A 17,090-nucleotide genomic window follows, 5' to 3' on the forward strand; every position below is an offset into this window, starting at 1 on the left:
GCTTGCTGATACTTGAGATTCCAAACGCCGGGTTGTCTTTGAAGATGAATTAGACTGGAAAAGTCTTCCCATTAAAATTAATCAACTAACCAGGAATGCTTGTAAAGAAATCTGCTGCTAAGTGACACTCTTCACTTTTTCCCTCCTTTTTACTTTATCTGGTCTTGGCAGAAATTCAATTAAAGTTCTTATTGTATTTTTAATTTAGTAGAGCGTAGCGGTGACCTACAAAAACAACGTGGAGTGCGATAAAGCTGAGTTAAATTTTCAACATAAATTTAAATTACCTCACTTTCGCTGCAAGATCGGGATAAAACACACAATTTCGTGCATTTGGAATAACGAAATTACTTGTTTATTAGAATGCATCATGCTTCTTCCTAGAAGTGTTTTACTTGCTCGGAAGATTTTTGTATTGATAAAAAATTTAATAAAATGGATACGGTTAGCAAATATTGTTTAGATAAACGAAATGATAGCCACAAATGAATACATTTGATTTGAAACTTAATTACAGTTTTTAACTATACAGACATTTCAAGGCAGACTTAAATTGGCTAAATATCTTTTTCCAAGTACATATTTACTTAATTGTTTTACCTGACAAAAACAATACTTGCAAATAGCTCAAAAATTCATAAATATATTTTTCATTGTCAGCAAATTGTTTCATTACAAAAATATGAAACTAAATTCCACCAAATATATTAGTTGCCTAAGTTATTTAAAACTGTAAAATGCATGTATTTGGCAAATGCACACCACCACATCGTATTTTAAAATACTAGCCACAGATTGCATTATTATTTCCATATTTAATGTTCCTGGGTTGAGTGTCACATGACAGCTGCGTCACTTCTTCTCTGTCACTTCTGCAGCAACCGTCACCTATTACCTTCTACTTGCCTTCCCGTCGCTTCGTTCTGTTCCTTCCTCTGTGTGCCCACCCAAAATGGCGGATGAATAATCCATGGAGGTAGTAGATCTACGCCATCTTTGCCATGTTATCAGTTGAAGTCAAACTAAGAACTATTCCCAAACCCTTATCTGATATTGATAGTAAATAAAATTTGGTTATAATGCTTATTCCTGCTGATGAGTTGTTTACGCTCTTATTTAACAATACCCTCTACATGATGGGATTCTCAGGATTCTTCCTAGCGAGATTTTTTTTTTTTAGGATTAAACAAACTTCTAGCATAGAGCTATGATCTGTTTTGCTATCTCAATTGCCAACCATTTGTCTTCCACTTCAGAAGACACCAACTGCACAGATTTACACCTCGAGCCTTGATACGGTAAAAGTCCACATACTTTTTAGAGCGCGATTCATCTCGGTCGCTTACCGCGGCATGTCCACCTCAAAAGAACTCCCCGCTGGAATTAATTAATTATTTAATTAGTTAACCATCGCTATGAAGAGGAGTCTTTGGGAACTGCTCAAGACGCGACGGAGATAATGAAACGCCACCGTCTGCCGTCGCACCGGGAACTGGGACACGACAGTTTGCGGGCAGTTGTCTGGAGTTCTGGTTAATAGACTAGGTTTTGAAAAAAGGGGGGAGGGGGTGTAAATGAGGTGGTCGGGGGAAATTGGCGCCACTTGTACTTTACAACCCTCACGAGGCTCATAGTCGCGTTGAAATCCTCCCTGCCTCCCCTTGATCATCTCTCAAAAAAACGAGGCGTTCTTTCGCGACCCTTAAGATCCCCATCTAAATTCACCCCCGAAGTTAAAGGTGAACCGAAGAGATGTGCTCCCCCTTTTCAACCGTCCAATCAACCTTCGACAGTTCTTCCCCTATCTTTTCCGTCCGCAAATAAAAGAAGGGAAGCGCTGGAGTACTTTTGAAACAAGCATAACACGAATTGGAGAGAAACAGAGAGAGAGAGAGAGTGTGTCGGGCACCATGATAAGGGTATGGAAAGCATAGCAGGTCCAGAGAGAGGCAAACAGGAGATTTAAGATGTGATCTCTAAAAGTTAGTCGCAGTGGGAGCGAGTTATTGAGAGGTGAAAAGTTTTGGACATGTCCCAACGCATTGCATTCGTGCTCAGACTGATCCAGTTCTATCAGCCCCTCAGTTGTTGAGGCGGCTCGATGTTGATAGTGCACGCGTCCACTGGTTGATGTAACAAATCAGAGAGGACTGCAAAATAAAAGAACCGACCACATTACGATCCAACTAGCTTAGTAAGCTTCGGTCCTTTGGGGTTTCCTCGGGTGTTCTAAACTGTCCGGTGTCACTGTATTGTCACGGTGTCATTGTACTGTCACGGTGCCCCTTCTTTCACGGTCCCCCTGCCTCTGTTGAGGTGATTTTTGGGGTGATTTTTTTTATTTCGTTGTCTTCTTCGATTAACGTGTGTTTGAAGATAGAAAATTTTAGATATTTTTTAAAAACATTTTTTGAACAGCTCTCATCATAACTGACAGATATTTCGAGAAATGTTTACAGTAAAGCTTTCTCCTGGTATAAAAAAATAATAAGTTTCAAAAGCTAATTTAATGTGAAGGAACGTAGCTCAAATTTGAAGCTATCACTTCGGGCCTCCTGCTGGGATTTGACCCTCGGTCAGGGCACAAATCACGCCAGGTGAAGCCAGGGAGATCCAATTAGCCCCTGGGGGGGGTAGGGGGCACTTGTGGGGACTCATGGAGGGGCAGAGAGGCAGCAGAATGCTCCCCACGGACTGCGATGACGAGTGAGTGCCTCTAGACTTTCAGCGAGCGTCAGCGCTCTTGACCGGCTTCCGAACTCCTCGGGGGGGGGGGGGGGGTCTCTTTTACCGCCGCCGGCGCCGCGTCCAATTAACGGTCCGCAGCGCACAAAGCGAGCCCGCCCCTCCTACTAATCAGCCCTTCACACGCCACTGAAACGCTCCAAGTCCGTCCGGGCCCGGCAAAACGCAACCCCCTCCCCTTTTTTCCCCCTCACCAATGCAATAGCTCTTTGCCACGCTACCCGCCGATACAACTCAACTTTGTATTTCCGCCCATGATCACACAGCCAACGAATAATAATTGAATACACGCCAAAAAAAATATGCTATGAAAGTTTACTCTTCTAGTATTTTTTGTGACCAAATTATTAGTTTTGTGAACATCGTGCCCAAACAAAATTGCTAGTAAGCAACTTTTGTGGCGAATAGTGGTTCATCCCGGTAATATGTGAACCACGTTTGCGTTTTCAACCGCAATTTTACTAATGGTTTATTTTCCTTAGACCATAAAATATCGTCTATTGGCAGTATTATTGCACTTGCGACAATATTACAATGTTTAAGGTTTAGTCCTTTAGCTCTTTAGCTGCTTGCACAATCATGTTATATATTTTCGAACACTTTTGAAAGTTTTTTTTCGAATAAAAATCGTTTGTCATAGAAGAGTAATTAGTTAAATATTGTAATGATTAAATACATATACAAATGATTAATGTTTTTTAATGAGTCACAAGTGCATAGCAAACATGATTGTCAAACTAGTTTAAATAAAAAAAAGAGACATTTTCTCTAAAATTTAAGTTTTTCTAAACAGTTGGCAGCGTGCATGTTGTAATATAGGTACTGTGATCGCCGAGCTGAGTGATGGACGAGAGGGACTGTTGTGATATAGGCCTCAAGTGACAGAGACCGTGAGACCTCGTCAAACGAGCAGATGTCACGGTGACGGGAACTTCGGTGAGCGAGGGCGCAGCGTTGCCAAGTTTCTCGTCGGAAGGAAAGAAGGAAAGTCGGTCTAGCCCATGTGGCTTCCCTGCTTGGGCTGCAGACGTCTTCCTCTTGAAGAGGGTTGTTTGCCTGTCGAGCGGCCGGGGTGGGGGGGAGGGGTGGAGGCAAACAAACGAGACCGCGGAGGAAGGTGGGAGGGTAGGATATTGCGAAACTTGCGCGCGCGCGATAAAACCATCCACCTCTTCCAAGCCTTCCAAACCTCCCGGGGCGCCACACCCGCAGACCGCTCTCCGCATGGCGCAAGCACTCATTCAACCCATTTCCTTCTCTCTCTGTTCCGGACCCTCTTCTCCAAGGTGCACGACCTCCAACCTCCCTTCGAGTGGCTCTTGCCACGGCAATGGACATGCTACATTGCTGGTCAACGCTAGCAAACGCCCAGGAACACGGTGATCATGCCTATTTCGGCATGCGTCAAATTTTTATATGCCTGGACAACACAGAGAATTCCATGGAAGGAAAGGAATTTAATGTCAAAAAACAATCGACAGCGCAAACCAGCAAAGGTATTCTGACAACGACGAGACAGCTGCAATCAAAACATTAAATACAGAAGGGGAAAAAAATACTTAGAAACACAAACACACTGGCTTTATCACTACGTCCTCGGACCATTCTGTGCAAACAGCCACACTTAAACTGTAGCTCAGCTGTTAAAAAAAACCTACCTATATCAATATATATTATAACACAAACTTGTTAAATATTCTTAACTGCTTATTATTTTATTTATTAAGTAAATAAGTACACATCAGTTAATAATGGCTACATAAAAACATCCATCACTTGCAAAATTCACATTTTTTTCTGCTACTGAAATGAGCTGCACACTTGTACACAAGAATGGCTGTGTCTAGCACCCACATTCCACCTTCCAGCGGTGGTTGCGTGTGATCGATTCATTTGAGGTATGGAATGTTGTTGGTGTCGAGTGAAAGTGTCAGAACTACCTTGGGTTCAGTGAGAACGCAGCCTCTCTCCAGATAGTACCACGTATTTGGAAGAACTCGACCCATGAGTAGGGACTGGAAAAATTCGCGCTTTCAATGACCTCTAGGATAGACTCCACGATCCACTAGGTACTTAGGCAAATTACCCTGCTCATTAGCTACTGACTTGTGAATCTTGTTAACTGGGATGCTTTTTATTGGATACTTATTTTGTTGAGAGTTTTTCATTGGCTCAGAGGCCTTCAGATAAACTGTGGCTCAATTTCCGAAACAGATTTTGGATTTTGACCATCGTGAAATTAATCCTCTATTTTTCCGGTCTCTACCAATGAGAAAGGGCATTCTTTTTCGCGAAAAGATTTCGAAACTAGTTTAAAGTTAAAACACTGTAGCATAGTCTGTGATTCGTGATTAGTCGAGTTTCTCTCGGGTATGAGTCTACTCTCGGCACAATTATCAAAGTAACTTAGAACCAAAGCAAACGCATCATGGATGCCCTGGTAAAAAAAAAAGCGATGGCTTCTTTTTCAGACAGCCGCCAATCACAAGGAAGAAACCACTGGCGCGTTCATGTCTTATTGCCATCTAGTGTCCGTTCAGATTTTTCGCTTGAAATGCCTGGCCCTCCCCACGAGTGTTTCTCAGGTTATGAAAGACCCAGAGCCAATAACATGCCAGCAACACGCGACCAGGCAAGCGGGTGCAAGGTGTCGGCAGCCAATCAACACGCAACACCGCCGGACTCTGTACGATGACTAGAGCCTATCCTGGTGCCGTCTCCGGGCAGCTCGCATGACGTTCGATGACAGTTTCGGCAAAAGTGGGATGCGCTCGCCCAGATCCAGCTATTGTCCTTAGTTCCCATTTCGTTCCCAGCAGGATACATGTCACTCCTCCTGTATCATCAGCCTTGTATTTCTTTTCCTTGGTGATAAAAAAAGAAAGGGGGAAGAAGATGAGTTAGCAAACTGCTCCGAAGGAAAAAAAATCTGTACCGAAGTTAAAAGAACCGCAGAGTAAATGGGTTGAAACGGGAAATCCTTCATTTCCCCTTACGCCGCCGTTTCGTCATGTCGAAGCAGTTATTACGCGACGCCGCAGTTACGCCACAAGAGAATATTTCATGCCGGTTGGGCCGGGAAGGGGGGGTGGGGATGACGTTACCTCGAAACACCCCGACCCCATCATCATTTTTTTGCCCCTGTTTCCCACCACGGCTTCGAAGCCCTGGAAGGCAAGGCAACTTGTTTGCTGTTACTCGCCACAGCAAGAAAACTTGGTAATTAGTTTCTCCGAGCTGCCTCGTAAGGTTAGGGGGTATGGAAAGGGAAGGGGGGGGGGGGGAGTGAAGCCTTGCTGGTTGCGGCAAACGCGGGGTAATTTTTGGCCCAAAGTCTGGTTGCCTCGAGAGGAAACACGGGTATGAGTTTCCTCCCAACATTGCCTTTCCCGCCGCTAAGAAGTTACCCACGCATGCGCGTATGAGCGAAGCCTTGCCGGGCTGAAGACCCCATCCAGCGCGGTAGCCGTGGCTGCTAGGGCGTGTCGCTCGTGTGTGGGTGTGTGCGTGTGTGAGGGGAGTCGATCCAATCACACAGCATCTCTCGAGCTCGTGAGCTTTGAACTAGTTCCGAGCACACTGCAATACCAATCAGACATTTTCATACTAACTCAACACACGCACCAATAACAAAGTAAAAACCAAGTAATCTGTACGCATGTCTTGAATAAACGCAGAGACTGCAATTTAAAACACTTGCCTTAGACACATCGCAACAGTTTCCGTGAACTCATATCACTACTATGAAGTCCAGTCCACACACCATGTCTGCGCTGATGAATGTGAAGGGGTCTGAATAAAATACTCGCACGTGAAAATGCATTCACATATATAGGCCTACTGCCAGCACCAGGAGACACATAGAGGTACGCAAAAGAACAGTTCACTGGCCAAATAAACATGTCATCAACCTTGAGCGTACGTACAGAACAATACCTTAAAAATTTAACTCTTTTAAAAAACAATTACCGAAAAAATAGCGCAATATATGACGTTGGACTTGCAATTCAAATGACTTGAGTACAATTGTAGCTCTCCAATTCTAATGTAGGATATACGTGTATGTATTTTTTTTTATAAATAGCTACAGGCAAAGTCTGAAATCGTTTTCCAATTTCCCTGGCTTGTAATTTATTCGTACATCTTTAATATCTTGTTTTTTTTTTAATTCGTCAAGACTACCGTGTGGTAGTCAGCGAGCTCAAGAGAGCTGAGTAACTCAAGGACACATTCCCGGGGCTGAAGACAAACCAGTCGCGCGACCTGAAATGAGGAAACATCCCAGTTTCAGTGGCGATCCTGGATTTGCAGGGCCCTGGACTTACGGGGCCCTATAAAACTAAGTGGGCAAGCGCCTTAAAATCTCAAAATTTAAAAAAATTATAAGAAAAAAATAAATAAAACATTACCTCTTCACATTTATAAAATACTTTTTGTTAAATAATATTTTAACACTGAATATACTTATCTACTACATCAGAACTAGGATAGATACATAGTTAAACGTCCCGACAGTCAAATCCTATGCTGACCATTCACGAACACTGTTACTAAACATTTTTTATCTCCCTTAAACGTTTTGTTATTTTAACATTAGGGGAAAAAATTTAATTTTTTCTGCTAAACTGTTTTTTTCTATGTATTTTAGTGCCCAAGCAAGTGGCCGATTCATTCAAACTATTGTTGCCAAAATGTTTATATTAGCTTGAAAGTATTGTATGACGTTCTTTGCGAGGAATAGCACTTTTTAAAGATGCGATGGGGAGAGGGGAGAATGCATGTATATGTGTATGTATTTATACACATACATACATACACGTTGAAACAAAGCTTGCAATTGGGACTTTCGCGCCCTGCTACAGGCCATAAAGTTTGGAAAAGAAGACACGACAGCAGATACGTCGACCGACCCAAAACCAATGGCCGTAGATCGCCTCCATTGAGAGAAATGGTTTCCTTTTTTCCGCGAAAAAAGAATGATTTGTTGGTTTTTTGGCAGCTAAAGAGGAGGAGTAGAAAATAGGTTATTTTTTTATTTGTTTTGTTTGAGGAGTCTTTGGTGCTAGTATGTTGAAAACACACATAACTGTTTTGTTGGCTGATATAAATAGCTGATTTTATCGAAAATCACTCTGATATTAAATTTGTATGTTAATGACATTGGCACCCGAAACTAATAACTGAAAAAAAATGTGAAAAACACTAGCGATCAGATAAAAAAATATTTATGTATTTTTTTAAAACCTACCCGAATTTTCAATCATAAAACATAATAATGCCACTTGTTTATTTGACGTCGTTCAAAGAAATGTTGGTTCAGCAACCACAGTATAAGGATTGATTAGTTTAATTTTTTTACCCAACACAGTCTAGCTGAATACAGCAATAATGGCTTTGATTCCAAAGCTGTAAGTATATAAGTATTATTTATACATACAATAGATGTAACTAGCGATAAAATGATCCTATATGTATATACATAAGGTACACAAAAACTAAAAAAAAAAGCTTTATACTTTTTTTTTGTTTGATTGTATCTTTTGGACTACAACCTTAAGTTTGACTAATACATGAAAACTAATGCAGCTATCGAAATGTTAACCAAACCAACATAATGTTTAATGACATTGGCTCCATGTTTGTTCCAACTCAATTTTCTTGGCTAATAAATTATAGTTATTTTAAAAGTTTCGATTATATTTGGCTATGTCTATTAAAGTTTACAAAGTATGCTACAGGAATGTCTCACTATCATAAAGTTTCATTTAGCACATAACTACACAAAATGCTTAAAAATCTTTCCAAACTTTCAAATCTATTTGGAAATATATTTAATTGTTAATGTTATGCATACTTTTCAGTGCGAAATTATATTGATGTAACCTTAGTCAACATTAGAATAATAACTGTTAAAAATGTGTGTCATTACTATAGACTTAGTGGTACGCCCTCCAATGTTAACGAAAGTGAATATACACTACCACACGTTGGTCCGCCATCTTGGAGACTTTGGCTGGTAGGTTTAGCAGAAACGCACATGCGTGATGCGTGTGCATTGCGTTTAATTTCCGTTGTGCACTAAAATTTCTACCTCAACTTGCCTAAAGAAGTATGATTTTCAAAAATCTTTCAGGTTACTTATATACGTAAAATACATATTTTATTCACCTACTAACGAGAACTAAACACCAGTAGACTGTAGATGGTTGGCTTGCGGGGCCAGAATCACTACTCACTTCTTGGCATCACGGATGAAGCCACTTCTGTGGAAATGATAGAATACCCAACGTTTCGGCATGCCTTGTTGAAAACATCTTCAATAATGGTTAACTTTCTAAGTGTTCTGACACCTTATTTTTTTCGCAATATTTATTAAAGGTCACCATTCAAGAATTATCCACAATTAAGTTACTAAGCAGACACGCACTTATTCGTGAGACCTCCTTCAAACATGGCCGCCCATAGGGGCCAATTGTGTCGCGAATCTGAGTGGCAATAAGTTAAAAACAAAATTATTTATTGAGACCATGGCTCTTAAAACCAAAGTATTTCTATAACCGTCGTGTCATTTCAATGAAATACTGTATATAATTAATTTTTTTTATTTGCTGATTTAATATAAGAAAGCATTGTTTACAGTTTCATATTAAAAAATACAACTTTTGTGCAATTAAAATGAAAGTCGTTTACAAATAAAATACATTTGGTGAATATATTTACTATGCATCATTTGTTTCTCTTTTACATTTGATTAGGAAAATTTTTGATTCATAGGAGTTGTTCCATATATGTTATGTAAACTAATATTATTATAATTTTAGGAACGCTAAATAAAAAATAATTAGGGGTGAAGGTCATAATTTCGATAGTATGTAAAGATGAATAAATACAAAATGGTAATTAGAAATTGTCTGTTGGAGAATCGTGTTATGAAACTTGCCCCCGGCTCTTGATATCGCATTTCGGGAAACATTCACTCCGCGGGTCCCCGCTTTGATATTTGCCTTTTAATTAAAATTTTCCGCGGGCGAATATCTGGAACGACGAGACTCGAATGAATAAATACCAACGATGCCGGAGCGCAAACAAACCACTTCGTGAGGTAACGAGCAAAATGGCAGCTTGGGAAGACTGAAGAGCGTAATGCGTAATCCGCAGTGGAGGCGTTTCCACCTTGAACAGTTGTTTGCAACCCATGATGCGTACGTTTGTTACATCATCAAACTGTCATTTATGGGATGTTAGTTAAACGCTAGAACTAATGAAATGAAGAGAAAATAATATGATGAAGCCATAATTCAAAACGAAGAAAAACAATAAACTGATAAAGAAAAAAATATTTACAAGGAAAAAACTTTCAGCTGGGCTGCGCGGTAAGACACAGTGGTATTTTACTTATTTGTCTTACAAACGTGTTATGAGAACTTACAGTTTATCAGTAGTTTATGGCCACTGAATTCCTAACTATCCCTATTTTCCAATTATAACTATAACAGACGCCATCTAAATATGATAAAGTAGACGAGATTTCACGTCATAAAATATTATCCAAAATATTTGGTAGAAAATTGTGTTTTTTCCTTCACGATTTCTAAACTTTAATAGTCTACCAGCCTGGGTGCAATATTCTAAATAAAGAGTTTCATTGATGTAGATTCGGTTATAATTTTTAGTGAAGAATTTATAGTATTTTATTATATCTGAATCTTAGTTAAGCGTTTAAAGAAATACTACAAAGGATTTGAAAATATTAACTAGCGTACATTGTTATATGATTCTTACTTGGAAAGTTACTATGAATTTTCCATTATTAAGTTACTTGTGTTTTACAGACACAAACATAATTACAAAAACTAAAAACTTGATTCTGTGACAATCTTGTCTATTTTAATTTAATGTTAAGAGAGAGAATCCAAATGATTTTATCTTTTAGCTGCTTCCACTATTGGTTCATAGTTAATTTAAAAAGAGTTTTGACTAATGAGGAACCGTCAACCAAAGAATGGTCGAATCACAGACTACAAGTGGGAATGTCTCACAAGACAGTATACAATAACAGGTGACATTCGCCGATATGTAAAGGATTGTGGAATCATACTTAGAGGTAAATAAAACCGCGAATTGTCTTTTAGTCACTATCAATAGTGTTGGGCTGAATACTCACTCCTCGCCTTGCCGATCTGGGTTCGATTTCCGGTAAGGGTCACACCAGGATTTTTATTCGCAATTGGAAAACGTGGCGGACGCTTCCGTGAGCAGGTGAGTTTTCCCGTCATCCTCGATGACTCAATCCCGACGATTAGCCTTTCTCAGCTCAAGTACCTCATAATCTCGAGTGACCTCGAGGTCAACCAGACATCCTTCTTTAGTGCCGTCTAGAATGACCTTCTGGAACTTGAAGCTATCTGGATACACACGCTACACACGTGGCCAATCGATATAGATGAAGATTTCCGGTTGTATTACTTACTTCCTAGCGTGGTACCATGTTCTTTACCTTTCAGTTGGGTACTCATGCGTCTGTTCCTAGTGATTAATTGTGAAAAGTCCATACCACAGACGGAGCTTAAATCCCATGGCGTTAACATAATAACACTGTTTAGTACGACTCGTTCACGTATGAGTTACATGTTTTCTTCTACATCGGAACTCAGATCCCCGTTGCAAACAATGTTAGCGACATTATCGCGACCTCACAAGCGATCGCTTCCATTCGCACGCTGAGAATCGGAAGATTGCAAAATGTCTCCGACGGAATATTTTTTTCTGGCTTGCGGCCAACATCTTGGCTTCGCAATTTTCTTTCTCGGAGAGAAGTTTCTGTTTCCCGCACACGCTTTGTGGCCGCGATAACGACTTCGTATTGCACCCCCCTCCTTCTCTCTTTGACACGTCGCGTGTGTGAGCAGCGTGGAGTCGGGCGACTTTCTCCCAGTGGGAGCTCGGCCAATGAAGTTCCCTGAGCCAGCGCACGGCGCGCGAGACGCTATCTCGGGTGGCTGCTCGTCCGACTGTTGTACCTGCACATTCCTCGTCATTATTTGCGACGGTACATGTCGTGCACGGACAGAATGAGCCTCGTCATCGGAGCACAGCCTTGGAAGACTAGAAGCCGATGACCAACTCAGGGCCCTACAGAATCATGCGCGACCAGAAGAGAAGTTGGAACGTGGCAGCAGATAATGAACACCTGAGACTGACTGCATCATGAGCACGTTTGCGGATCCAGTCAAGGACGCAGCCGGAGAAGTATTTGGGGGGGGGGGGGGGGGTCGTGTAAGTTAAATATTATATCATTTTTTGTATGGTTAAGTTTTATTTTTAATTTAGTTTTAAAAGAAATTTTTCATAATAAAACTCAAGGCACAGTATACTTTTAAAATTCCAACGTTTACATATAAAAATTTAAACAATGATTTATTATTGAAAAAAGAAAACCGAACATTTAATGTTTCTGTTTTTATTTGTTTTAATACTTTTGTTTTGGTCAATTGTTTAATGTTTTCGCTAAAACAAGTCCTATAACAATTTTTTTTATTATAAATTACATGAAACACACGTGTCAAGTTTGTATGCTTACAGCTAAAACGATTGCAAACCGGCATTACATTCAGACTCCTTGCAAACACAATTCCTGCCGCTTCTTTGTATGAGACATAATGGGCTAGACTCGGGAGAAAATGCATTTATTGTAGCCCACTATAAGGATTACAATAATTCTTCGAAATAAATCTCTCTGTATTCGTATGTAGCTAAGTTGCTGATTTTTCTTATTCTGTCTTCACTATTTTTTTTAAATTTAAATGCTTGAAGGGAGGGGTCCGGACCCCACAGATCTTTTCCCTGGCTACATCCCTGATTCAATCCTCGCACTAGAAAGTTACTAATTAAACACTATCTAGTACTTTCTTTCTCTCTCTCTCTCTCTAATGACAACATAACAGGAGCATCTGTTACCCGGAGAGCCAACAATTGACAAAGTGAAAAAAATGACCAAACATTTAAGGATGAATAATTAAAGGCCAAACAATTTTACATTTTATCTTACAGCTCGAGTTAATTCAAAAATACATTAGCAACATTTCATTCAACAATTTTTTTTAATTCCCAGCGGAGGGAATTCGAAGTATTTAAATGAAAGGGAACTTATTTATAATTGAAATAAGAAAAGGCTAACATTTGTTTGTTTAATTAGTTCAACATTCGCTGCTTCGCTGTTTTTCTTCCGGATCATAATGATGCCACTCGTTAATTACCTTAGTTGAAGCAGTATTTTATGTTTAAAAGCAGCCCAAGTATTCCTGTTCCGCTGGAAAGATAGCGGATATTTTGTAGCGAAGTGTATTTCACGTTGTCTCCTGCTGGAGATAAGAACCCCGTCCACATTTATCGTCGGATTGCAGAAAAAAAAGGGGGGGGACTGGGTCAGGATGAAGAAGCGGTTATGTAGCGAAGAGGAGGAGGCGTCAGCAGTAATAAACAGCAGTAATTAGTACTCCATGAAGTTAATTACGCGACGAAACACGATTGAGTACGTACTCTTCAAAAATGAAATGCATTTTTTTTCGGAGAGCTTATGAAACATTTCTTACCACGTTCCCAAATAGACCATCAATAATAATGAAAGTATGTTACTGACATGAGTTGATAAAACAAAACCACATCTACATCTTTTCGCTTAACTTACTCGGTCTCTTTATTAAATTAATTTCACTTTTTAAAGAAGATACGCTCTTGTGATTTTATTTTGTGTTGAAATTTAAGTTTTAGAATGATGGAAGCACCCCTTAAATTTACATATTATAAGATTTTACTGTAAATATTGTATTTAATATTAATAATGTGTAAAAAATAGTGTTATTAACTCGTTATTTTCACTGGTAATGTAGTCGTAAAAAGAAATGTAATTATGTTTATAAGCTATTAGCATCTGAATATGTTGTTTTTGTGGTAAAACTTTACATTTATGCATGCGTAATCATGCTTTCTATATGTTCATTTACATTCTGAGTTTTACAACAGTTCAAAGATAATAAACTTCTGTGATTCTCCTCACAAAAGTTATCATTTAAAAATAAATAACTTTGAGGAAAGAGCTGTTTACAATATTGACAAAAATTTAAATTTCTTTGGTAAGATTTCTGTCAAAATAACTGGGTGAATTTAAGAAAGTACTCGTGTGATATATTTGAAGTAATAGGGTTGTGACATTCTTTAAAAGTTTATCCTGTAAGTGTTTAAAGTATCACGAATACCAGAGCAGCCCTACGTAAGGTGGAAAGTGAGTTCTGATTTAATGCAAGCAAAATAGTGAATAGAAAAAGCAAGTAAGGTGCGCATTGGGAGGGTTAATTTTTAACGATACATCTGCAAATCGATTTCCCGTCACTGTGGGAAGAGAAAACTTTGCCCCTGCATGTCGGGCAGTTTAATCGCATTACGGTGACGCGTGTTGCCTGACTAGACACTTTCAGGCGCATTCATAAATCATTCCACGAATGAGTGGAGGGAAAAGAAATAAAGAGAGAGAGAGAGAGAGAGAGTTCTTGCTGTGAGTGATCAGGCGGCGCTGTAAATACCTGTTTTTTTCAGTTAAACTCAGCAGCCAGAAAAAAAAAACTTCAATCCAACATTTACCAATATTTTAAATTTCGGAAATTAAAAAACCCTGTTTTGTCTTCGAATTATTCTCTCTCTCTATTTCTAAAAAAAAAAAATAAGAAGTCTCCTTACAATGCTTAAAGGCTAGATATTTATTACCTGGTACTTCAGGTTAAAATTACCTTTTGTGCTGTAAAATCTTTCTTTTACAAAAAATGTAATCAAATTTTGATACTATTTGTAATATTCATAATAAATGAGGGTTTTATTTCCAAAATTAATATAAATTATAACACACGTACGTAAGAATACGTACACATTTTTTTTTGTAAATATATACTAATTTGTGATTACACACTACCAAATGAAAGAGCATTAATTTCTCGCAAGCTAAAACCCCCAAATTAAACAAAGGAAAGGGGTTTAGTTTATGTCTACTAGTAGCCAAGCCGTTGTGATTGTTATGTGTTGTAAACATTTATCACTCTGAATATCGACGTGCAAATGTTCGTGTCGACGGTAACCCATTTTTTTTCCTATGTAGGCAAATGAAAATACATCAATGTTATTAGACGTTACATTATTTTGTAAGGAGATACTTTTAATGATACGCTACAAAACCTAAGTGAAAATAAAGGTTTTTAATTATTTTTTTTGTAATTTATTCCTAATTTATAATATTTTAAATAAAGTTAAAATACCACGGATAACATACAGAGACTACTAGCACTTACATAAAACTTGTTTTCTGAAACATTAAGCGTGATTGAGGAACATATGTAACAAAAATTTAAAAAAAAAAATAATAAATTACATACCGGTGAGTGAAAACTTTCTTTCATTTTCAGTTTGCGAGGAGTGGTTTGTGTTGTGAAGTGTTGAAACAGGCCCGACTGGGTAGCACGTCCACCTCCTGGCCCTGTGTTGGTTGTGGGAGAGCCCTCGGCTGTGACGCCACGTCAGGCCCTCCCTTGTGACCTTTAGGGGGTCGTTGACCTGCTCCGTCAGGTGGTCTCCGGGGAGCGGCGCGCCGGGCAGGGAGGGGGAGGGGGGGCAGAGTGACCAGAGGCCTCGTCCTCGCCCGAGCGACAGTCGGGCTCGTTGGGCGTTTTCCATCACATCCACTTGGGCCTACAGACCGGTCCTGTTCATATATCACTGTAGGTCTCAACATTTTTGTTTTGTTTCTTCTTGGTCACCAATTTTATCAATCAATTTTAATGTATAAATTTTATTTTCAACCTCTAAAAAATTCTAAAACAATTGAGTAGTTTATGATAGCAAGTCCGAGGACAGGATACAGGGAGAGGATTGAGGATGGGTTCGGCCATCTTAGATTCTGATGTCACAACGGCCATCTTGAATTACCTTGGCCTTGACCTTTGAACTTGATCTTCCAAATTTGCCATAAATATTTCAAGGTTGCTCGAAATTCGCCTAAATCCGCAAACATTTCCATTATTTAGGGGGGGGGGGGAAATCCGCCAAAAAATATCAGCAAATGCTGAAAAATATTAATTTCCCTATTTCGAGGAAAAAATTCCCGTTTTGGGGGAAAATTTCTCGTTTTAGCTCTCAGAAATGCCAGAGGCTTTAAATGTTCTAAAAGCGGCTTAAGAGTCCTAAAAGTAAGCCGCCCTAAGCCGCTTAGGTAATGACCCTGACAAGTAGAATGTTATGGCCACCATTTTAAAGGTAAAGCGTCAACGTTGCAAACTATCGCCATTTTGGCAATCCGTAGCTTTTATCCAGCTTAAACGGGATAAAGTTAAAATTAATAAAATCATTTCACCATTTTGATATTATGACACCATTTCCTTCTACTTGAAAGTATGTAATTATTTTGCTGAAAATTCAGGAAAAGTTTTTAAATAATAAAAAGAAAATTAATTAGTTTTTAATAAAATTGAAATTAATAAACACACTTAACGTCAACGATAATCATTTCAGCAAATATAGGTTCTTGTCCAAATGTGAGAGTCCTGGACATCTCGCATCTCCTGTCCAGTGGAAGTGACCATGCTTGTCCGAGCTATTTTCTTATCCAGAGTGTTGTCTGTGCGTGGACGCAGAGTCTGGTCTGAAGTCAGGTCGGACAGCACGCCTCGCCTCCCAGTAGAGATGTGCTTGTGCCGGGGGCGGGGAGGCGGGGAGGCGGGGAGGCGGGGGCGGAGTGTACGGCGGTGCTGTGCTCGTGTGTGCAGCGGCGGCGGGCGAGCCGCCCCAAGTGCGCGGGCCGGTGTTCCTGCAGGAGCCGCCCCCGGTGGCGCACTTCTCCAACACGACGGGGGCGGTGCTGAGCTGCGCCGCCCACGGCAGCCCGCCGCCCGACATCCGCTGGCTGGACGCCGGTGACAAGGAGCTGTCCCACGTGCCGCGTCTCAGGCAAGTTGCTGGCTCTCTGGCACTCTGGCACTCTGGCACTCTGGCACTCTGACACTCTGGCACTCTGGAACTCTGACACTCTGACACTCTGACACTGGCACTCTGACACTCTGGCACTCTGACACTCTGGCACAGCTCATGAACAAACCACACCATATGAGATATCCAGTTTGCGAAAGGCATTTCATATTCGCTGAGAGCATATTCAGTATTTTTTCCCCCCCGCTCCGTATTTCTAGAAAATGAAAACGGCTGAAATTCGTGTCTTCCGGTCAATTTTAAGACATGCAATTCCTGGTACAGATTCATGAAAGCACTCAGAGTATTTGCATTACATCTCTATCTTCATTCCTACGTTC

At 40.0% G+C, this 17,090-nt stretch overlaps 1 protein-coding gene across 1 annotated transcript in view; it reads left to right on the forward strand.

Moving 5' to 3' along the window:
* The window catches only part of LOC134536491 (cell adhesion molecule Dscam2-like), a 160,424-nt gene that overhangs the window by 40,350 nt on the left and 102,984 nt on the right, over nucleotides 1–17,090 (forward strand). The window contains exons 4-5 of the mRNA XM_063376213.1: nucleotides 15,331–15,368; nucleotides 16,575–16,735. Coding sequence (XP_063232283.1) covers nucleotides 15,331–15,368; nucleotides 16,575–16,735 — 199 coding nt within the window. The remainder of the gene's footprint in view (nucleotides 1–15,330; nucleotides 15,369–16,574; nucleotides 16,736–17,090) is intronic.

This window comes from Bacillus rossius, chromosome 11, assembly GCF_032445375.1.
Source record: "Bacillus rossius redtenbacheri isolate Brsri chromosome 11, Brsri_v3, whole genome shotgun sequence".
Taxonomy (NCBI): Eukaryota; Metazoa; Arthropoda; class Insecta; order Phasmatodea; family Bacillidae; genus Bacillus; species Bacillus rossius.